The sequence below is a fragment of the Bipolaris oryzae genome (genome assembly GCF_000523455.1).
Source record: "Bipolaris oryzae ATCC 44560 unplaced genomic scaffold scaffold_15, whole genome shotgun sequence".
Classification (NCBI taxonomy): Eukaryota; Fungi; Ascomycota; class Dothideomycetes; order Pleosporales; family Pleosporaceae; genus Bipolaris; species Bipolaris oryzae.
In genome coordinates, this window is record NW_006911291.1 from 77,307 (window position 1) to 99,400 (window position 22,094).

The 22,094-nt window shown below is 50.9% G+C and overlaps 7 protein-coding genes across 7 annotated transcripts; 4 read left to right on the forward strand and 3 right to left on the reverse strand.

The window, feature by feature from the left end:
- Positions 1-194: 194 nt before the first annotated feature.
- Positions 195-986, forward strand: COCMIDRAFT_85105 (uncharacterized protein; the record flags this gene model as incomplete). Its single annotated transcript, XM_007686036.1, has 1 exon — positions 195-986. One exon carries the CDS (start codon positions 195-197, stop codon positions 984-986), a length of 792 nt encoding a protein of 263 aa, XP_007684226.1.
- Positions 987-1,691: 705 nt separating this feature from the next.
- On the forward strand, positions 1,692-2,753 carry COCMIDRAFT_33313 (uncharacterized protein; the record flags this gene model as incomplete). The annotated part of the gene is made up of 1 exon (XM_007685990.1): positions 1,692-2,753. The coding sequence occupies one exon, from the start codon at positions 1,692-1,694 to the stop codon at positions 2,751-2,753; it is 1,062 nt and encodes a 353-aa protein (XP_007684180.1).
- Positions 2,754-3,880: 1,127 nt separating this feature from the next.
- COCMIDRAFT_85204 (uncharacterized protein) lies at positions 3,881-6,612 on the reverse strand (the record flags this gene model as incomplete). Its single annotated transcript, XM_007686037.1, has 2 exons — positions 3,881-6,007; positions 6,061-6,612. 2 exons carry the CDS (start codon positions 6,610-6,612, stop codon positions 3,881-3,883), a joined length of 2,679 nt encoding a protein of 892 aa, XP_007684227.1.
- Positions 6,613-12,931: 6,319 nt separating this feature from the next.
- Positions 12,932-13,141, forward strand: COCMIDRAFT_85125 (uncharacterized protein; the record flags this gene model as incomplete). Its single annotated transcript, XM_007686038.1, has 1 exon — positions 12,932-13,141. One exon carries the CDS (start codon positions 12,932-12,934, stop codon positions 13,139-13,141), a length of 210 nt encoding a protein of 69 aa, XP_007684228.1.
- Positions 13,142-14,351: 1,210 nt separating this feature from the next.
- Positions 14,352-16,975, reverse strand: COCMIDRAFT_85122 (uncharacterized protein; the record flags this gene model as incomplete). The annotated part of the gene is made up of 2 exons (XM_007686039.1): positions 14,352-16,523; positions 16,574-16,975. The coding sequence occupies 2 exons, from the start codon at positions 16,973-16,975 to the stop codon at positions 14,352-14,354; spliced, it is 2,574 nt and encodes an 857-aa protein (XP_007684229.1).
- Positions 16,976-18,199: 1,224 nt separating this feature from the next.
- Positions 18,200-19,513, reverse strand: COCMIDRAFT_33317 (uncharacterized protein; the record flags this gene model as incomplete). The annotated part of the gene is made up of 4 exons (XM_007685991.1): positions 18,200-18,287; positions 18,349-19,183; positions 19,232-19,288; positions 19,342-19,513. The coding sequence occupies 4 exons, from the start codon at positions 19,511-19,513 to the stop codon at positions 18,200-18,202; spliced, it is 1,152 nt and encodes a 383-aa protein (XP_007684181.1).
- A 1,652-nt stretch (positions 19,514-21,165) lies between these two features.
- COCMIDRAFT_23047 (uncharacterized protein) lies at positions 21,166-22,040 on the forward strand (the record flags this gene model as incomplete). The annotated part of the gene is made up of 2 exons (XM_007685975.1): positions 21,166-21,270; positions 21,336-22,040. The coding sequence occupies 2 exons, from the start codon at positions 21,166-21,168 to the stop codon at positions 22,038-22,040; spliced, it is 810 nt and encodes a 269-aa protein (XP_007684165.1).
- Positions 22,041-22,094: the final 54 nt, after the last annotated feature.

Here is a 22,094-nt window from a genome sequence, read left to right on the forward strand (position 1 = left end):
CGCACAACGTAAACTCTGGCCAGGACAACGCGTCTGGCCACAAACGCACCAAATCGGGGGGCATTCTGGGCGGGTTTCTGAGGTCATCTTCGTCGTCGTCGTCAAAGGGTCTTACAGGATCGTCGCCTTCAGCGCCCAAGAGCAGCGAGGGGACACATGGGCAAGACGACCAAGGCGCGGTAAAGGGGTCATCCATGGCAAAGGCACTGCGCCAGACCCAGGGCGGCCGCCAGAGAAAGGGCTCGCTGCGAAAGGCGGCCATGGCCCGGATGCGCGAACGAAGCAGCTCCTTGCGCAAAGCAGCGAAACCCTCCATTGTCACCACTTTCGACAAGCCGCTACTCGACTCGTCGCCCGCCGACACCACCGCCTGGGTGCCCGCCGTCCAACTGCCCTCTTCCCCGGCCGAACCCACATGTGCGTCACGTGACGTTCTAGAGCCTCCTCCCTCTCCGCCATTACTCGCATCGCCAATCTCGCCCATGGCAGCGAGCCCTGCGGCGCCCTACGCCTCGACCACCGACGACGACGACGTCATGTCCTTTTACCGTCCTCTGGCCGCGAGTAGCGACTACTCTTCTTTTGCGGTGCCGAGCCAAGGCCCTGTCGCCTCTCTCGCACACCGTCGCTCGACTCGCAGCAACCGGCGTACATCGATTACTGCGCTCGTGACACCTGCCGAGATTGACTCGGACGACGAGTGGGATTACAGTGAGACCGAATGGTGGGGCTGGGTCGTGCTGATAGCGACGTGGATAGTCTTTGTTGTAGGAATGGGCTCCTGCCTCGGCGTCTGGAGCTGGGCGTGGGATGTGGGCGAGACACCGTATGCACCACCCGATCTGGAAGACGACGCAACCCTGCCCATTACTGGCTACTATCCCGCCTTGATTGTCTGTACGGCTGTCACCAGCTGGGTGTGGGTCGTTGTCGCCTGGGTGGGCATGAAGTATTTCCGTCATGCCAAAGTCGGCGTGGACGGTTAGCCAGCCAAGCAGGGCGTGCAACCAACAATTTCTATCATCTAAACATTGCATGAACGAAACCAGGCCGCTGGGATTGACCATCTCCATTAGAGGCTCTTCGCTTAACCGTTCTGCTGCATGCCTAAATATGTTCTTGGGGCTGAAACACTAACCTATACAACGGCTATTAAGCCACACCTCACACACATGCGTTACCTGGCCCTGTCCTTGGCTTGCTACACACCGACAAGGCTAACAGAGTTTGTTTTGTCCTCGTGCTCTGCCCATCTCCATCTCTTTCTTTTTGTTGCTTACCCAAATGAGGACAAGCTTCCAAAGTCCCCCGCGTGTCAGTCAGAGGGGGTTTAGTAGATGATCGATCGTAATCAAAAAGAGACGCCGAGATGCTCCATCGGTGTTGCATCTCACGCCGCGACTCAGTAGCCTTGAGCTCAATTTCCGCAAATGGATCCCCCCCACTTGCGTGATTGACCCCATAACTCGGGACAAAGGCCCTACTGAACATGGTGCGAACACCTCCAGACATTACATCAGCCTGGAACTTCCGATCCTTCAGCGCTGGAGCCAGGGTCCCACGCGCTCGCCGAATTCAGAAGATGTAAGATGAAGGCAATTTCCCTCTCCGGAGATTCTCTTAAAGAAATATTCTCGCCAACTATGCGGCTGATGCAAACAGATTGTTCATGCAACTGGGTTGTAATCATCATGGCATTACGAAGACGTCAACGAGGGAGCTCCAAGCTCGAGGAGCTGCTACCAACTCTCCTGACAGTCAAGGGCCACCACGAGTTCAAACTCGTTACTGCTAGCGGCAAGACCGCCGTCAAACCAGAATCGAACGAGAAAACATTATGCGCTCCACGACCAAAGTTTACTACACCATCCCACAGACAGCAGCCTCCCCCGACAAACCCACATGGGTGCCCTCGCAGAAACCACACCGGACCGTTCCGCTTCTTGGAGTTGCCTCAGGAAATCAGAGACGAAATCTACTCGTACCTAGTTGTCCGCCAAACTCCCCACCACTCAGCCCCCATCCTCGACGCAACCACCATTCTTAAAAACCGCAAGAAACGCCTCCAAGCGCGGAAAACCAGAGAACGTCTCAACCAGCAAAGACTGCTGGAAGGAAAACGCCCAACATGTCCACACAGCACATCAACAACCACTCATCCAGACCCAATCCTCCACGTCGACCTCCTCCGGACCTCGCAAAAACTCGCAGATGAAGCCACAGACTGCATGTACTCGAAAAACGTCTTCGCAATCACCCTCGACAAACTACCCTTAACCACCTTTGACGCACCCCCAGGCTGGGACCTCTCCCGCATCAAACGCCTCCAAATCGAGCTCCAACTCAAAGACGCCATACGCATGAACCGCTACGTCGACTGGTCCTCCTTCTTCTCTTCCTTCCCCTCACTCCAGTTCCTGCGTGTAGTGCTCACGCTGCATCCCCGCTACTACGAGTGGTCGCGATGCGAGTTTACCGAGTGGGGCAGCAAGGAGACGCCGTTTGTGCACAAGGCGTTTTTTAGGGAGTTGCTCGTGGCGATTCCGCAGTATGTGGATTTGAAAATGGGGTTGCCCAGGGATGTGGTGGTGGCTACTGCTGCTGGTGCTGGTGCTGCTGGTGCGGGGCAAGAGGTGCAGGTGCAAGGGAGGATGGGGATTGATGACAAGTTTCTCTGGGATATGTATCTTGAGTTGGGGAATAGGGTGGGTGTCACAGGGAAGCCGCTTGCGGTGAGTAGAGTCGTGTGTTGATTTTGATGTGTGTGTATGTGTGTGTGTGTGTATGGGGGGTTTTTTTCACGGTCGATTTCGCATCTTTTGCATACATTATACGGTGTTTTGTCCTTTTTCTTTTCAGTCATGTCGGTTTCTTGTCTTGCATTCTTTAGCGAGCTGGGTGTCTTTTTTTTGAGATTTCTCCTATCTATTTCTCTCTTTCATTCACTCTCTATCTCTATCTCAAAAGCAAGTGGCGGGCCCCCCACCCCCCAAGGTGTTTGTAAAACGGCCAGCCGTCCTAATCCCCCTCCTCCCCAAAAAGCGGCTTACGATTTTCGAGCATACGGTCCTCTCTCCCTCCCCTCCCTCCCGCGGCTTCTGGTCCGCTCCTTTTTTTTTTCTTCCCTTCCAGCGCATCACCACCATCTTTCCCTGTTTGCCAAGAAAACACACCCTTCTAGAATAGATTTTTCTTCTGTTTACGATTGTCACATTACATCATTTCTCATCTTCGCCAACTCATACGTTACGCGGTCGTAATTAAGTCGCAAATAACTTTTACTTTGCACGTAGTATAATTTTTAAATGAAATCCAAACAAAGATTGGTGGAAATGCTTTTCTCCCGGTGGGTGATTGTCGTTGTTTTTGTCTCGTCTAAAAATAAACACAAGGAGCGGGAAAGCGAAGGGAAGGAAGGCAAGGATGGTAATGACCTTTGCTTCCCCTTTTATTACTATAATACGGCGTCTTATGGTTTCGTACAAGGTAATGGTGCACGTGACACAACTTCGCATTCGTACTCGAGAAGAAAGGAAAAAAGACACGGCAGACTAATATGTGGAAGAGAACGGTCAGTTTCGCGATACGAGAGACACTTGTAATAATAACCCAAAATGGTGGATGATTTCTAATTCGCTACATCGTATTGGGGATGGTGGCGAGTAAGATGTGGAAGAACAAAAAAACGCCAGAAGTGCGAGACGAACGTCCTCTGGACGAGTCACCGACACTATGCTATACATCTCCCCCAATTTTTCTATACATTACACAAAGAAGAAGAAAATGCGCACCCCATCGTCCCTACATGGACAGATCTGTTTTTATTTCCTTTTGCCGAACAAGGGGGAACAACGCCACCACAACATCTCAGCTGGTGTCATTACTCGCGCTTAGATGGCCCTTGTTGTGCGTATGGGTTATTAGACCCAGCCCCCCATTGCCTCTCGCCCTCATCCTCCTCTACTTGCGGTGCACGCGGTCGGCTCCTTGAGCGAGGAGGTGGTACCATGGTTTGATACGAAAACTCTTCTACCTGGCCCGTAGAGATTGAGCTCGGTGAGCCGGGCGCTGTGCTACGAGGAGGCCTTGTTGAAGGTGCTGATGGCGGTGGTGCGAATGAGCCTTGGCTGGTAGATGGTACCACTTGGAGTGGTAGAGGTGGTGGTAGGTTATGACGGGTACTGTCTACAGAGAGGCGTGAACCGTATGGAGACAAGGTTGCGCCACCCTTGCGTTTTCCAGAAGAGCTGACCTTATGCAGCAAACCACGGACTTCATCAAGGTCTGGCCTCTGGTCCATGCTTGGACGACCGATAGTACTAGCATCGTCGCCACGCGCCTCCCAAGTGTCATCTCGGACTGCGTCATGGCCGGGCCTACGGTTGTTGAGTGCAGAAATGGCGTGGCTTTCACCACCAACACCAAGGTAATCAACTCCTGTAGACGCACCAGTATTCTCGTCCTTGGGTGGGTTGAGAGGATGCATACGGCTTGCGTCAGCGCTGTCCTTGTACTTTTGATACGCAGCAACAGCTTCGGCCGGGGGAACAGCGACAGACCAAGTGGGCTTATCCTGAGAACCAAGAGTAGCATCTCCACCACCTGGGCCATTGATAGGAACTTTGCGGAGAGCAACGACCAATGCGCACATGAACTTGGATCGGCGAGCGGCACGAAGGGATTCGTTGGACCAGTTACTCTTGTGCCTGATTTCGACGAGAAGTTCCAACTTGTTCATTTCAGCAATGCTGACAACCTCAATATCAATATCAGGGTGGAATTCGCGAGCGTTAGCTGGTTCCCGAACGAATTTGAGCATTTCCAGCTTGAGCAGGTTGATATCCTCAAAGGATGTGGCAAAATCGCAGAAGACAGAGACCTGTTCTCGCATAGCCTTGCTTCGGGTGATGTTCTCTACCCATAATCCGTTCAGAACGATGTTGGGGATCTGGACAGTTTTGCCGTTGCTAACGCGCTTGAAGACCGTGTAGAGCAGCTGAATGTGTTCGACAGTCAGCTCTGTTGCAGTGATATCAACACGATCGCCAATATCGTACGGGTGCTTGACGAAAAGGAAAATGCAGGAACCGAGAACTTCCTGGGCAGTAGCAGCAAATACGAAAGACAGGGAAAGGAGAGCAGTAGCCGACGTAGCTAGAGTAGCGCGGAAACCTGGGGCAAGGAAGGCAATGAAGACGAAGAGACAGATGATTGAGGCAATGGTCATGACTAGGCCATCCAGGGCGTTGATTGCCTGGTCAACATCGTGCATGCTGGAGCTGATAGACTTGCGTTGCCTGGCGAAGTCGGTCACGGTAAGGATCATCTCCTCCAAACTGATGTCGCCGTTTCCGTCGCGGTCAATTGAAGCAAAGCATTCCTCAGCTTCTTCCTGGCGATTAGCTCCCATTACTTCGATAAGGTCCTCTAGGTAAAGCTCGTTTTTGCCTTCGACAACCAAAGACATCCAGATACGCTTGGCAAGCGCCTCGGCACTCTTGTGCCTCTCGAGGGCGGTAATGACAATTGAGTGTGCTGAGTTGGTATCGAACACCTTCTTGCCAGTGATCTCTGAGGCAATAGTACCGAAGACTGAAGTGATCTTATCACCAAGGCGGCCGGCATCTCGACCAACTTCCTGGATGAGGCGCAGAGGGGTGCGGCTGCCTGAGCGACCGTGCTTGAAGGTTCCCTTTTTGCTGGATAGTCCGAGATCGAGAATAGTGTCCTGGATGATATAGTCTTCCTCAGCAAACTCGTTGCAGTAGGCAGGGAACAAGCTTCGCGAAGTGTCGTAGAGTACACCAAGAAGGTAGATGTTGCGCTTTGACTCCTTGATCTTATCATCAAACTGCTTGCGGTGGTAGCTGATACTGATGAGTTGGATGAAGACACGTTCGCCGAAGATGATGATGGTGCAGACAAGGAGTGCAAGTAGAACCGACTGCATGGGGTCAAGCCAAGATGGATACCTGTCACCAGTTCTGCCAGGGACGGGTCGAACGAGCTATGTAAAGTTAGCCGTGGCATTTTGTACTGATATAAAGATGAGACACTTACAGCGGGGAACGTGGCTTGGTTGACAACCATCCATAGGACGAAGGACAAAGACTTTTCCACAGCTCTCAGCAGCTTGACGTACTTCTTGACACCAGGACTGACAACTCCAACCAAAAATTCAAAAATGTTAGGAATGAAGTGGGCGACAATCTTCATGACCCAGAAACTCAGCCAGATGATCTCAATCCAGATCCAGAACTTCTTCTGGTTTGTGCCGCTAATCGAACCTGTGATGGTACCAGTTTGCGAAAGGATAATGGGAATGGCCAATAGGAGCGCAACCGGTGCGACATAGACCATGTAGCGCGTGACGATACTCCAGTTCAAGATCTTATTGTAGAGCCTGCCCATGCGGTTGAGAGCAGTATCTTCTTCCTGGTCACGAGGAGGTATGGGCGCACCGGTCCTCTCATCTATGGCAGCCAACTTTCTGCGGCCGCGGGTGAACATGTGTGGCCTCTCGGCCTTTTCATTGTGGGCATTGGAAGGCGAGTGCGAAGGCGTGTGACTGACGACAGTCTCGAGAGGTATGTTTGTTGCGTGGTTGTCCATGGCAGCGTTGTTTATGGGCTGAAAGCCTTGATTGGAGAGTCTGAAAGACCTTGAGGATCGCTTACTTGTCATAGAGGAGATTCGGTGGGGGGGTTAGTTGGGGGGCAAGTCGGTTTGCCGACAAGACGCGGGCAAGGCGTGAATATGAATGCAGGCCGCGTAATTGGAGGGCACGGGGATGTACCCAGAGACGCCTGGCCTGTCAAGTATGTGCGTCAAGCACCTTTGACTAGGCGAATTTGTGGAGCGATGGCTATAGTGGAGAGATGAGGTAGGGACAGCAATTCGACGAAGGCCTGCCGTCAATGTGTGGGTAGGGTAAAGAAGAAAAGGAAAAAAGAAACAGGCGAACGAGTGAAAAAGCCTTTGAGGGCACAACGACAGCGGCGAAGGGGGAGGAGAGAAAAGAGCGAGTAAAGAAAGTTAGAAATAGCAAGGAGCAACTCGTCTGCTGGAGTCGAGGCGTTAGACTGACACCAGGCATGCAGGGATGGTCTAGCGGGAAAGCCACAGACCGGGATATGAAACTCCGCTAGCACTCGCCACAGCGAATCACCGAATAGGCCTGGCCACACAATATCCCGTTATCCGTCGGTTTCATGGCGACACTGAGCAAACCTTGAGGCCGTTGCTTCATCGCGAGCTGCCTGTTGTGCCTACGCCGTGCAACAGAGTTGTTTGCCGGCCCCTAGGCTGTGCCAGACAGGACGGCGGACCCGAGCATCGGCTATCCCTGGCGTGGATCCCTTCTAGCTAACACCAAGCTTGGGTGAGGGCTGTGTGTATCGATAGGCCTCAACATTGCCACTACAGCCGGTACATGGACGCCTCCCTCCAGGCCAGCGTAACAGTAAGTACACTCACTACGCTATGTCTCCACGGGCCATGCAGCTGGGATACGTACGTACGTGCAGCCGCATGTCGTTGCCGTAATATTACCGCGTCACTTGTACGCACCCTTCGAAAGAGAGCCCCACGCCATAGTCTTGTCGGGTGAAACCTCGGTGCAAAGTAATCTATCTGGCAGCGGCCATACTCTGCCAATGCTCTCGCTCTATTCATAGTCGTGCTCTTGGGCTCTAGTGGCAAGCGACGAGTCCAAGAAATTTTTTTCCAACAAAGCCGCGCCGACGGTCATAGCCGAAGACTGCACTGTGCAGCTCGTATGTGCATCGACAAGTTCAGCAACCATCTAACCCACAGGCTCGCCTATCCCCGGGTGGAGTCTTCTCCAAATCGAGAACCTGTCCACGTAATCGCTTCCCCTATCGAGCTGCATCCTCAGTCGGTTTCAGCCCCATGGCGGGGGCTTCCAGGCACAATTTGCTTTTTACTGGCTGCATGCCTGTGGCGTCTGCGCCATCCTTGCCCCTTGCCAAAACCACCTCTTTGTTTTTCTACCTGTATACTCAACACCATCCATCAGCGCTGCATGCCAGGGAGAGTATGAGTAGAAGACGGAATGCACGCCAGACGGCTTGCCGTATGGTTAGCACTGCAGATCAAGAGGCAACCCTCTGTTGATCGGCCGCTAGCGGTCCCCATTCGCTTGGTAGGGCTCAAGCCGCTGCCGTCACCGACCGAGCCTTCGATGCCAATCGTGATCCCGTGATCCTCACAAACACGAAGATCAACACAAACACGAGCACACAGAATGCTCCTGCTCCAACACCACAGCAATACATGCCACATGCGGGGACAAGCACTGTGCACACAATTGTGCATGCGTCCCGAAAATCTGAGTGAACCCTTCTTACGCCATGTCATCGCAGATCTTGTCACACACCCTGGACTCTGCTCATCTCTCCACGTGCCCTACCGAACTACTCCACTGCCCATTTTATTTCATCATACTGGCAGCTTGCAAGATTCCCGGGTTTCACTGTTTGAACTACTTTTCAACATCCATGGGTTTCGCAGACGTCATCCCGCCTGTCAGTGGGCCAGTGCGGCCGAGCCAGGTGTCTGCTCTCTATGCTCGTCTTTTCCACCACTTTTATTCAAAGTCTGATAGAGATAACTTGTGACGGCGGAAGAAACTTTACTTAAGACTTGATGTATGCGTCTTTTTTTTTCTCTCTAAAAAAAAAAGCTGATACATGGCAGGTATCATGGAGTAGTGCACTGTGGTTCAAGTTCACATGAGATGGAGCAACAAAACATCACCGCTGTTTAAGCAACCCTGATATCGCTCGATTGACTGTTCTATGCGCTCACAATGATAATATAGATTATTTCTCTAGTTTCGTTATTGTAATGTGACGCGCACTCTTCCTGCATCGGCACTGCAGCTCAACCCTGATGACATACTTGCTCTGTCAAGACTCCACCCACAGTGCCGGTTCTATCATCTTCGAAATATGACTTCTTGCAAAACCCTAGCGATAAGTGTGCGGTTGATGTCTTTCTCGTTTCGGTTTAAAATCCCTCTATAGTTGAGAAGTTGTCGAACGTTTCGGGATCGGGTAGATGGAGGTCTATTCCCATGTACACTGATTCTATTTTCGGAAGCTTTAGTATCGCCAAAGTATCAAGCAGATAAAAGCTAAAACTAGGGGAAACATGTATTCAGGCTCTAGATATTCGACTTGGAGACTTGCTAGTTGAAGACTACTACTGCAATCTCTGCTGTCACGTGGAGCCACACCTGTACCATCACGCTGCACGTGATAGGTTTACAACTCTACAATGTCTGCGCAGTGTTGAGATTTAGGAAAACCGAGAAAAACCTTTCCATCTATACAGCTAATGATTCTCCTAGGAGCTTACACGTTGGTAGAAAATAAAGTAGGTTTCGTATTACCCTTCCACGGCACAATAGACTTGCCGTCACACTCTTGTATCCTTCATAGTCTCGCAGACGACAGCGAGTAAGCACGACAAATGGAAAAAACCCAGGCTATTTCGCTTGTTCTTTCCACCTCAAGGCGTCTCTAATAAATTCAGTGGCTCACATCACCGCTACTTTGAACTCAACTTTCCTTAGGTCGTTGCGATCAGCAATCCGACGGTGTGACCTCGGAAAGCGCCATTGAGTCTGCGTAGTAGCTCCTGCAGCGGAGCAAGACACACCAAAGCTAAGTGGACCATCAAAGCCCATGAGTGGGGTCGCCTCTAGTCCGACCAATCCTGCATGTGCGTATGCATAGCTGCCGCAGCGCATGACATCTGACACGACGACGCGTATCGCTACCATTATACAACTACAGCAGCAATACATGTACAGTATTTTGCACACTACAAAACATCTCTCCCAGCCTTTCCGACAAGCTTGATTTCTCGACCCAACAGTATCGCCACCCATGATGTCAACAAGCATCCTACTTCGCCACCCCTCAGAAAAAAACATGCAACTGCATGCAGGAGATCTATTCCTGCTACAGAACCGCCGGGACGCATGCATGTGCAGCCTCGCTGGCAATGCCCATGTGGAGACGCAGCTCACGCGGGCGGGCGGATCTAAACCCATGTTGGTTTAAGCTAGAGTAACTCGGTTTTCAACTATGCGGACTTTAAGGCACCCCTACTAACATAACACTTTTAGAATCCAATAAAGTAAATAGTAGTCATTCTAGCTAGAACAATAAATCTTTTAAGAAATTTTTATTAAAAAAAAATAGTAACTAAGTATTTTATTGTATCTTAACATACTACCTAGTTATCACCTAGATTAGCACGTACTAGTCCACATTTCCAACCAATCATAGAGAAGTAGTCACTTCACCCTCGACAGTAACAAATTCATATAGCTGTGACCATCATCCGTCCGTCCAAAACGTGTACGCCTCGAGACACCTCGTACCCATTCGATAGCAAGATTTCAGCACATACTTCAATACCGTAGTTTCTCAACACTGATCAGGTTCTAAAATGACACGCTCAACATCCATAATTGTTAATCCGGCATTATGCCTGCGGATCTCTTTTACACTCCTGACACACAGACTGTAAGTACCAAAATAAGAAAGTGTCATATCTCCAAAAGTATCAATAGCCACCAACGCCCATGGAACAAAGCCAGTATTCCACCAGTCAAAGGCGTCGTTCCTTCGTTCTCATCATCGATACGGCTCCAAGCCCAGCTACTTCATCATTTTTTTTCATTTCGAGGTCGTATCTAGATAGCATGAATAGAAATTGAATCAAACTGTAAGAACTAGGAATATGAGGGGACAGGTCTAAAGCGAATGTTTTACTCGGTCGATCTGTTCACTGTGTCTACTACTACTATTAGGTTTATCAACCGCGAGACTTTCGGGGCTGTTACATTCGTGAGTTGGCAAGGACCTACATGGAGGCTGCTTTAATAGTAGACGACGAAGGGACCCCATTTCAGCAATATTGGTTCCATAATATGAATCCTCAAATTGAGTTCTTGGGATCGGTTGATAATATAGGTGATTTTCGAGGGCGAATAGTTGATAGAGAAACTTGTTAACAAGCGAGAAATTAACCTTGGGCAAAAAGCAGGTGAGGTGATGCGATAGTCACTCAACCAAGATACAGGGAGAATTCAATAAGTCAAAGCTTAATAGCATGATTCTCTCTGCTAATGTGTCTCACCTGACATGTTGTCATCGATATGCTCACCCGCATCTTTATCCCCCCCCTTCCAATACTGTGTCCAGATGCGCAGTATATTAGGAGGATCTAGTAAGAAGAAGTTGATCGCATGGAAACTACGGAGCTTGTGCGAGCTACTCTTAACGCTGGAGGCGTAGAAACGCACTATATCGTCTTCGTATCTAATATACCTAGCAAAATCATATGGTTTTCTGCGATTGATTCGCGGATCAAGTACTGTCGTCGTCATCGTTATTGTTTGCACTACTGTAAGTATGGCCTTTACTCATATTTTGCGTGAATGGCAAAGGCGCACAGCTGGCTTTGATCGCTTATTATTCCTGAGATGACATCCATAATCGGTCCTTTCTTTGCTGCTAGGGTGCTTACTGCGCTGCTGGAAAAGTTTCGGTGGCTGAAGAACGCTTAAATAGTGGGCGTTTAGTTATTGATTAATCATTATTATTTTTAAATCTAGTCAATAATAAATGCCTTCTAAAGATATTAGAGTTGAGTCTCAATAAAGATTGTTAATTATATCTTCATGTCTACCTAGATTAGCATACTAGTGGTAGTAGAGTCAGATAGCTGCAGATAGCGGGGTGGGGGATTGGTGGCCGAGATCCCAAATGGCCGAAATCCTAGTACGCCAGCTTAGCGTGGGTGGAGAATACAATCCCGAAGGAAACAAACTAAGCTGGTCTCAGAACTCGAGCATATCGCAACACACCGACATTCATTCCTCACACGATTCCTGGCCGCCTGTACGGCCCCCCGCACGCTAGGATCACGGCGTTGTGGGAAGATGTTGATACCAGCTGACTGCGAGGCTTGCGCCACTGACGAAAGGGTCCAAGGCCGATAATTCGGTGTGCGAAAGAGTACATTCAGCTTCCCCCTCTTCTTTGTCTCTACCCTGTCATCTGTCACTCGTATTCCTCCGACGGGGTTCAACGTTCCAGCCGGACAAAAAAAAAGTAAACCCTTGGGATTAGTACGAACGACTGGCTCTCGCTGGGTTTCCCTTCCTTGCCAACGGATCCAGATTCTCACCGACACTTCAAACCAAGAGTACATATCAACAAGAAAAGACTCCACCTTTCAACTACCCTCCCGTCCAACCAAACCCGACCTCGCCAATTTCCCCTCTTTGTTTCCCCTTTGTGCAAAAAATTAAGCATAAATTATACCTGTTGGCCCGCCCCGTACGCGCGCAAGAAAAAAAAAACAGGACCCTGGAACTGAGTTCAAAAGAGAATACGCGCGCGCACGCTCAGCACACTCAAATTCGCAATTTTAAACTCCTAATAAACGTGTTCACTTTCCGCATTACGCACCCCCTGCTACCCCCTTCATATCCCCAAACTCCGACCTATTTTCATCTATATTACCGTGGAACTCTTCATCTTCTCCTCTTTTCCCGCTTTCCCCAAAGAGCTCCAAAAACACTCGCATACACACACCACTACTCCTGCGAACTACACCCGCAAACCAAAGGGAAAAAAAAAGCACACGCATCATCCTGCGAACTACCGGTTTACAACGCACACATACTTGCTTCGCTCTCTCCACACACACACACACAAAAAGCGCCCCCGAAACAAGCGAGTCAGTCAACCACCTCCAGACCCCACACTCGCAAACCAACCACGTCACCACCCTACCCGCGATCTTCCACCAGCCAATCGACCCACCAACCAACCAAACCACACCATACTCCACAAAAACACCAACAATACCGACAGCAGCAGCAAAAATGGGCAAAGATTCCTCCTTCCGCATCTGCATCGCCTTCCTCCTCATCGTCCAACTTGCCTGCTGGTCCCTCACCCTACTCGACCTGCTGCACCCCGGCAAGCCGCACGCACTGATGCGCAACATCATGGACCTGGTCTCTCTCTTCTTCTCGCGCCAGTCGACGACTGCGCTGCTGAGCTACCAGGACATCAAGGCATTGATGTACTGAGTGAAGGGACTTTTGCTAGCCACTGCGCCATGTGAATACGCGTATGATGTATATGATTAATATGATAACCACGGATTTCAGTTTCTTGTTTTTGTTCGTTCTTTCTTTCTTTTTTTTTTCGGGGGGTTATTTGGGTTGGTAGGGGAGTTTGTTACAAAGTGTTTGTTATGTTAATTGGGGGAAAGGGCGAAAGAGGGAAGAGAGAGAGAGAGTATGTACCACTCGAGTACTACTACTACTACTACTACTACTACTCGATCACTGTCCGTGCCGTCCGCCTGTTATAGGTGGGCAAAGGCTGAGATGGAAAGAAAGCCGAGCCGAGTCGAGTCGCGCAGCGGAGGAGGGAAAGAGAGAAAAAAAAGAGAGAAAGGGAGAAAGGGAGAAAGAGAGTTTGAAGAAGCGAAGAAGCAGATACCAAGGAGAAGACATTAGCAGAAGAAGGATCAAAGAGCGAATATTTACCCGAGCAAGTAAACTTCAAGTCATTTGTGTACTATCGTCTAATCTTGATTTGGAAAATTCAAAAAAAAACCCCCCAAGTTTTCAAAAAAAGACTTTTTTTTTTCGTCTTCCAACATTTGGTAACGAATCTCGAGATATAGTTGTGTCTTGTATGTGATGCTTCTTCCTTCCCTTTCTCCCCTTTCCCCGCTAACAAAAACGAAGGAAAGAAAGGAAGGAAGGAAAGAAGGAAGGGAAAACCCCAGCCCATTCCAAAACACACAGTCTCTTATTACACACACACACACACACACAAAAGAGGCACATACTTTCTCTTTCTAACTTCAGGCAAACAGAGGTAGAGGAGCCCTAGGTCATTTGTTCCCCTTTAATTTTTTTCAACTTAACTATTGCCTTTCGATTTCAAAATGCTGATAATAACAATCTTGCACTCCCCCTTCCTTTCCCCCCTCACTACTATCCCCAACCCCCAAAAAAAAAACTTATTGTGCACACGTATATAAACTTTGACCAACATAGTAAATGATAAAATAAAAAATAAAAATAAACAAAAGGTTATAGCGATTGTTTGCTGATTGGTTAAAAAAAACAGAGGACGGCGGGAATTGCTCGCCGATGACACAAAAATGACACCCCAACGCCGTGTAGGACACCGATGAGAATGCAAGAGTGATAGGAGTGGTGTGTGTGGAATGAATTCTTTGAAGAAAAAAAATGTTGTTTTTATGAAGAATGTGAGAAACTACTACTGAGTAGCGTGGCGGTGGCTCACTTCATGTGCCATGCTGACTTCCCCAATATGCTTCTGGTCCATGTGAGAGCGCTCGTCGGAAACAAACTCAACAGGAGGTGCCGGGCTTATCTCATCACTGCCAGCATTGTGAGCACCAGCCGCTTTTGGCGCGTCGTCATTTGGCCGGAGCGTTGTTGTGCTCTCAGCTAGTTGGTCTGGAACGTCTGCAGTACTACTTGTCGAGTCTCCAGTCGCCTTGTTATTGGCACCGTCCAACTGTAACTGAGTCTTTGTCTCTCCAACATCCTCAATAAACTGGGCCTTATTTTCGTTCTTGTTCTCTTCCTCCGAGGACATGGCTTCTTTGAGACTTTGAAAGTTGAACATGGGCTCCGTGTTAGTTGGAATATTCGGAATCTGTGGAGGACTATCCCCTGAAGCATTCAGACTGGGTGAATACGATGAACTGGCCCCTGGGTTGTTCTGGCTCTCTTGTCGCAACGAGTTTTGGTAGGATTCCGAATACGACGACGTGGAAGACGAAGCATTTGACAGATTGCGCATCAGAGCGCGGTGCGACTGCTGCTCATTGCTGTGCGGATCGAGTGTTGCAGAATTGGCCGAGTCGGACGTTTCTCGCTGAATTTGCGCACGGCTGGCTTCAAGGTGGCCTTGAGGATCATCCTTGGTAGAGGCAGTCCGTGAACTCGATCCCAACTCTGACTTGGAGCCACCTGCGCTGCCAGATCGGTCAATTCCTTTACCCTTTCCGACTGCACCCGAACTGCTGGCTTCTGCGCCATCAACATCGTCAATGGATATAGGATGAAAACCACTACCGATGTTACGTTGGGCCTTTACGACCTTCTTGAGCTCCTTGGTCTTCTTCTTTTCCTCCTTCCGGGCTTCTTTGGCAGCTTCCTTTTCATCCTTTTTCTTACGCTCTTCTTCGGCCGCCAAGCTAAGACGTATAGCCTCCATCATCATGAGATCTTCGAGATCTTCAAGTCTATTGCCTCTCCTCGAGCTCAACCGATTGGGAAACAAATCGCTTGAAGACCCCTGCTGGCCCGAAGAGCTTTCGCCTTCGCGTCGTGGTGTTCCATTTCCACTACTACCGCCGCTATCGGTAGTGAATAATCGCCTTCGTCTCCCGATGCCAAAGCGACTCTCTCCTTGTTGCAGATTTCCCATCATGTAGGCAGCGTTGTGTAGAGCCGTGGCTGCAGCTGCCCTTCGTAAAGCGTGGGACTTGGCATCTGCAAGCTTCTTTGCCCAGTCGGGCCGCACCATGTCTGTCGTAATGACTGTCTTGTCATTGACGGCGAGTGACGTCGCCCTTCTTCGTCCCGATCCAGCCGAGGTGGGTGAGTGCAAGGATGTTGTGGATGACATTGCTGATGTTGCGCTGCCCAAATGGGTTGAGCCCTGGCCGCTGTAGACTAGTCCTCTCCTAAAAGGCGGTGGCTCATACGTCACCCCGAACTCGGTTTGTGTGCAATATGGGCATGCAGCGGGTTCTGATACCAATTGGATCTCCTCTTCCGGCTCAGTGGGTGGCGAGCTCTCGGCGCCAGGCTCTCCGTGGTGCTCCGGGGGATGCGGATCCGGCCGCTTGATTTGGACAAAGCACTCCGAGCAGATGGGCTGATCGCAACAACGTGTTCGATTGAGGTGTGGTGGGTAGTACATGAAGCAGATGGGGCATTCCGACGCATTCTTGTATAGAAAAGCCTCCACTCGTTGACCATTGACGTACGGATCCTTGGGCAGCTGTATTTCCTGGGGAGCCATGTCGGCCTGTGAAGCATTGCGCGAACCGGTTGCAAGAGAAGCCAGAGTTTTGGCGCGACTGCGGAAGAATGGTGAGGAGGAAGATTGGTTGGACATTGGAGATGTAGGCGAAGGAAGCGAGGAGCCGGGGTGCGAAGGTGATAGGCGCTCTGGCTCTTGAGACATGGATCGGGAGCCCATGGGCACAGTAAGTTGGTTCAGGTTCGGCTCAGAACTGCGGGGGTTCCATACTGGACTGAGGTTGTTGTTTGGTCGAGGCGGCTCTTGGGGAGGAATGGCGTCGGCAGCGGGTAGCGGGCGGCCGTTTACGACTTCGACGAGCTGGTGCTCAGTCCAGGTGTCTTGGTGGTCATCGAGACCTCTCCAAAAGGGAGCAAGTCGGCGCTCAATCTAGCATGTGTCAGTAAGATGTTTTTAAAGGTAGTGGTGTAATGCCGTACCTGCAGCTGTCGCACCGCGGCCTTGCTGAAGTCTTCGGGACCAGTATAGACTCCAAGTGTGACCAAATAGCCTCCGTCAACGCCCTCCTCTCTCAGACTTCTTTCGCGCTCCTGCGCCCGAAGAATACGCTCTCTCTCCAGCTTCCGGGCTTCCCTCTCGGCCTTTGTCTCACGGCGCGGCTCGAGGGCAGGATCTCGCTCAGCATGGTCTGTTGATCGGAAGCCGAGAATGGATAGGTCTGGTCTGCTTCCTCTATCCCTTCTCGAGTTGCCATAGGGATTGTTGCCTGATCTGTCGTGCCCGGGCCCGGCTGTGGTTGGAGAAGCGATGTGGTGTGCGCTGGAACGGCGGCCATGGCCCCTCCGCTCTGGCAGAGACTCTTTTCCCTGCGAGTTTCCCATTGTGGACGAAGAAAATCGAAGGAACAAGACTGCCGAGCGAGAGGCGGATAGTGGGGAACTTGTAGTTGGGGGGCCCGTGTATGCTCAAGAAGCGTGTCACGGACAGTTCCGACAGGGATAAAGTCTTATCGCGAGGGCGGGCTGGTGGAGGGTGGTGAGGCTGTCTGGTGAGCGATAGCGAGTGTCACAAGGACATGGATGCTAGGGAATGTGGGCGGCGAGGGTGCCTCTCCCTGTGCTGGCGACTCAGGAAACGCGGGCGGGGTGGGATGGCAGTCGCGATTGACAGAAACAGCACATGGGCAATGCGGCGGGGAGGGAGCAGGCGTGATGGCGGCGAGGGCGAGGGCGAGGGCGAGGGCGAGGGCGAGGGCGAGGGCGAAGGGTGGGAGTGGTGGTGGTGGTGGTGAGCAAGGATGGGTGAAATGATGTCGTTTCTTGGCAGGCAGGCAGGCAGGCAGGGCGGTGATGGGCAAACCGCGTTATGATGCTGTTAGGGCCGAAATGGGCAGATATCAGGCTGCAGACACTGACACGGGCGCCGGCATGTCAGCCCGGCGTGCATTCAGCTGAGACGGCCTGTTGCAGCGAGAGTGTTGGGCGAGGGTGTAGGGGTGGGTGCCGGCCTGTATGTAGTATGTGAGAGAGAGAGGGTGAGAGGGCGAGCCAGACTCGACGACGTCGACGACGACAACGACACATGGGCAGCCGACGAGCTGTAGGCACTAACTATGCTACTGTATGTACCGGTATGGCCATGCACCCACCATGCACCCGTCGGCCTAGTCACCGACGCCAGCCCGCCGTGCCGAACAGCCCGCGCCCGCCCTCGTCAAAACCACCCATCGTATTAGTGATAGCGTGCATCCTCCCATCCCCTCAGCCGCCCCAAACATGACTGCTACTGCTTCGCTTTTGCATTTACACATATTTACATGTACACATGCACACGCACTGTGCGCGTCAGGCTGGGCTGCTGCACCCCGACACTCGCCACCCACGGCACACTCGCCATCATGAACAGGCTCTCTCTCCCACCCTGTTGGGCGGCGCGCGAGCACCACCGGCCGCCCCCCGCCTGAGTGCGGGGCTCCAGACACGACAGTCGGTCAAAGGAATGGGGTTGGTTGCATAGCTGGCTGCTTACATACTCCCGCTACGTACGCTCCTTCACATGCTGCTGCTGCTGCCGGCTGCCAGTCCTCGCCTTGCCTCGCCTCTCCCTCAGAGCGTCCCAAACTCCCACGACGACTCCCAGTGGTACTTGTCGCCGGGCCCGAAGATCTGCTTGTTCAGCCGACCCCACTCCGGACTATTCAACACTATTAGCTTGGCTCATCGACGACGTCACAACTCATCCAGGTACTACTTACTGGTTGATGCCATCCGGGTAGTCCTGCGCCTCAATCGCAATGCATCCGTCGCGCGGGATAAACTTGTCTTGCCCGGCAACCCCCTGCGTGCTCTTGAACTCGGTCTTGCCATCGTTCCAGTTGCACGTGTACAGCACAACCGCGTCCTGGTCAGTCCTTAGGTCCGCCTTGATGCCGCTGTACGCGCTCGCTATCGTCAGCACGCTCTTGCGCTTGTCCCTCTTTTCGTTGAATGCCCATGCGCCATTGTATCCGTGGCATCCATTACCGCAGTGGTTCTCGAATCCCGCCCTGTCCGACGCAAACCCGAGCTTGTGCGGCGCCGACCAGAAATCATCAGTCGCGTTCGCTGCAATCTGCGCAATCTCTCCCGTGGGCAGAGCATTTGCATCAGTCACTACCACGCGCTTAGCCTCGGGCATGTACACTGTGTGATCCCAAATGGTCCGGTTGTCCGGTCGCCTGAACGCATCAAGCTGAAAGTACGTGTGCTGTGTCAACATGAGAGGAGTCTTCGCTTCCGGCGACGTAGCATCCATGGAAATGTGCCACTTGTTCTTGGAGACCGAATATGTGACGCTGGCATCCACGCGACCAATCATGCCCAACGACGAGTTGGAAGCATCTGAGATGGCAAATGTGATTGACGACTTGCTCACACGCGTCACGTTCCACACCCTGTAAGACCAGTTGTTGGTGCCGCTATGCAGAGTGTTCGGCCCATCGTTCTTCTCTGTATGGTACGTGACGTCGCCAATCTTGTATGTTCCATTTCCAATGCGGTTGACGTATCGTCCAGGAATGGCATTGTACACGGGATGTCCAGGATCAACCGCTGGGCAATGTTAGATGGAGTTGACTCTAGCACGACAAAAAGTCTTACGGTAATACGTCGTATTGTCATAGCCTAGGACAATGTCCTGGTATTTGCCCTTTGAATCTGTGCTTCCGTCAGTAGCTGCACTTGCTCATCTCATCTCATTGATTACCCACCTTTGACCCAGAGGTTGGTCAGGGTGGCAGCATACGGGATGAATTGCGCCTTGATCCCTTCAGCCTCAAGTGTATATCGCCCTTGTGCATCTGGACGAGGCAGCCGCGATTCAAGCGCATCTTGCGCTGTTGCTGCTGCCGCTGCCGCTACCGCGAGAAGAATGTATTTCATCGTCGACTGCGTATCACAACAAGTGGAAAAGAAGGACAATGGTGTGAGAACATGGTCAGATTACGGCGCGGCCATCTTTTAATTCCCAAGAAGCACACAATAGGATCCTTCCTTCGGTAGTACATGCACATTTATTACTGGGTTTCGGACCTGTAATACCATACCCCGGGATTCTGGATAAATCCGGGATTGGACGGATGAAGCCTTGGCTATATAAAGCAATATGCCAAAGATTACTTCGAGATTCCTCAAGTTACTAGGTGGCTTAGCTGCGGAGATTTAGTCTCTAAACAGACGTTTACGCCCCATTTCATTAGTATAACAGATTGTACCAAGTAGCGCGTGTCACATGGGGTGCATAATACAAAGACTCAGTGACCGTTTTTGTGGGTTACGTTTACCTTGCAGGTGGGGCGACAAGCCGGCTGTCTATTCCTTGACCCATGCTCCCTTTCTGTTCTTCACCCGGTACCACTTTCCTCTCATACGCTCGATAGCCGCCCGCGTGTGCGCGGCATTGGTTTCTGGTAAGTACTTCATCTTCGTAAATCCCATACGTAATCTTTCATTCATCTTGTTGTTACCAATGAAATTTGCTCAACCTCCGTCGACAACCAAAACGCCTTTACATGGACGGCGTGGTGCTAATTTCGGTCACATTTATGATCCGCGGAGAGATCGACAGTAGACATCACGTGAAGCTTACGGGTACAATATCCGGTTGCCTCGATGGCGGAGCTGGAATAACACCAGAAATATTCAATATACGCTGCATGTCCACAGCTTACAGACATAAACTCCCTTGCTTCATATGGAAAGGGAGCATTCGAATCCATCTGCGCCTCCAGGTCTCACAGGATTTTTTTTTCTCTCTTATACATCAATTGAGCAAGACAAAACATATCGGAATTACTCATCCAGACAGACTCTGTATCAGTGTCAGCGAAGCTATAAAGTCTGAGCAAAACACAAAGCCGTCGCCCGATGGAAAAAAGACTTCAGTCAATCCCAGGCGATCATTTCATACAGACATAAATAATACCCAAACTTCTGGCCCATCTCAACATTTCAAACTCTTTTTTTTTCTTGATATTCACCAGTCACAAAAGGAGTTAATATATACCTCAAGAATTTTGCTCGTACATACTGCTATCTGCTACATTCTGAGGGCCCTTATGTCTGCTTCTACGCTCTGGACATCTACTACTCGTGCTCAGTAATGACAAGCTTACTTGCTATTGAGTTGCCTCCCCCTCCAGTCGAAGGTACGATTAAAACATTTGGCAGTTTTCAATGGACATATTTTTCTGCTAGTAAGTTTGGACGATGCCTTCGTTGAAGGGTTTGTGGTCTGGCAGCATTTGACAGCATACATTTAGTATTATTTAGGTTGAAAGGCTGTTCAGTAGCTCCAATGGTTACTATTCTCGGGATACTGGGCTGAATAACCTCGATTTGAAATCATCTATCGCATACTCTTAGTTTACGGACATCTCTTTTATGTAAACACCACAAGGAAATGCTCACGCGAGCTGTATACTCGAGCAACACTTTAGCGCTAACCGGAGATAATGCCCTGCTTAACGCCGAACTGACGTCTTCATACATGCACGTTGTACGACCTACACACAAACATCAGACCTGCATCAACAATGGCCGAAGACATGCAAATCAACCCACAACGCGCAAAGCAACTGTCCGAAAACATTGCCAGCATAACCGCGCGCATCAATGCCGCGAGTAAAGGCACCAAACCAGTGCGTACACCCCCCCTTTCCACATCCTTCCCTTCACTCAAAGTTAAACAAAACCGTTTCACCAGGTGCGCCTAATCGCCGTCTCCAAGCTCAAACCCGCCAACGAAATCCTCGCCCTGCACCAACCCCCCAACCCGCTCCAAACCCACTTCGGCGAAAACTACGTCCAGGAACTCCTCGAAAAAGCCAACCTCCTGCCCCGCTCCATCCACTGGCACATGATCGGCGGCCTCCAATCAAACAAATGCAAGCACCTCGCCGAGCAAATCCCAAATCTCTGGTGCGTCAGCAGCGTCGACACCGAGAAGAAGGCGAATGAGCTCGAAAAGGGCCGCAAGGCCTTGTTGGAAAAAGATAAGGAAGCGAGTAGGTTGAGGGTTATGGTGCAGGTAAATACGTCGGGGGAAGAGAGTAAATCGGGTGTTGAGCCAAAAGATGCGCTCGCGCTGTGCAGGCATGTGGTGGATAAGTGTCCGCACTTGCAGCTAGCGGGATTTATGACGATTGGCGCCATTGCGAGGAGTAAGGCCATGACGGAGGAGAATGAGAATGAGGATTTTGTGGCGTTGAGGGAGACGCGGGATCAGGTTGCTGAGGCGCTGGGGTGGGACAAGCAGAAGCTCGAGCTGAGTATGGGCATGAGTGCGGATTTTGAGGGCGCGATTCGTATGGGGAGTGATGAGGTGAGGGTGGGAAGTGAGATTTTTGGGGAAAGGCCGCCGAAGAAGGATGCCGTTGTTAAGGAAGAGGTTGCTGGGGAGAAGAGTTGAGGTGGTTTGACAAGGCATATAACATTTACGTTTCTAGAAAAAATACCAAACCAA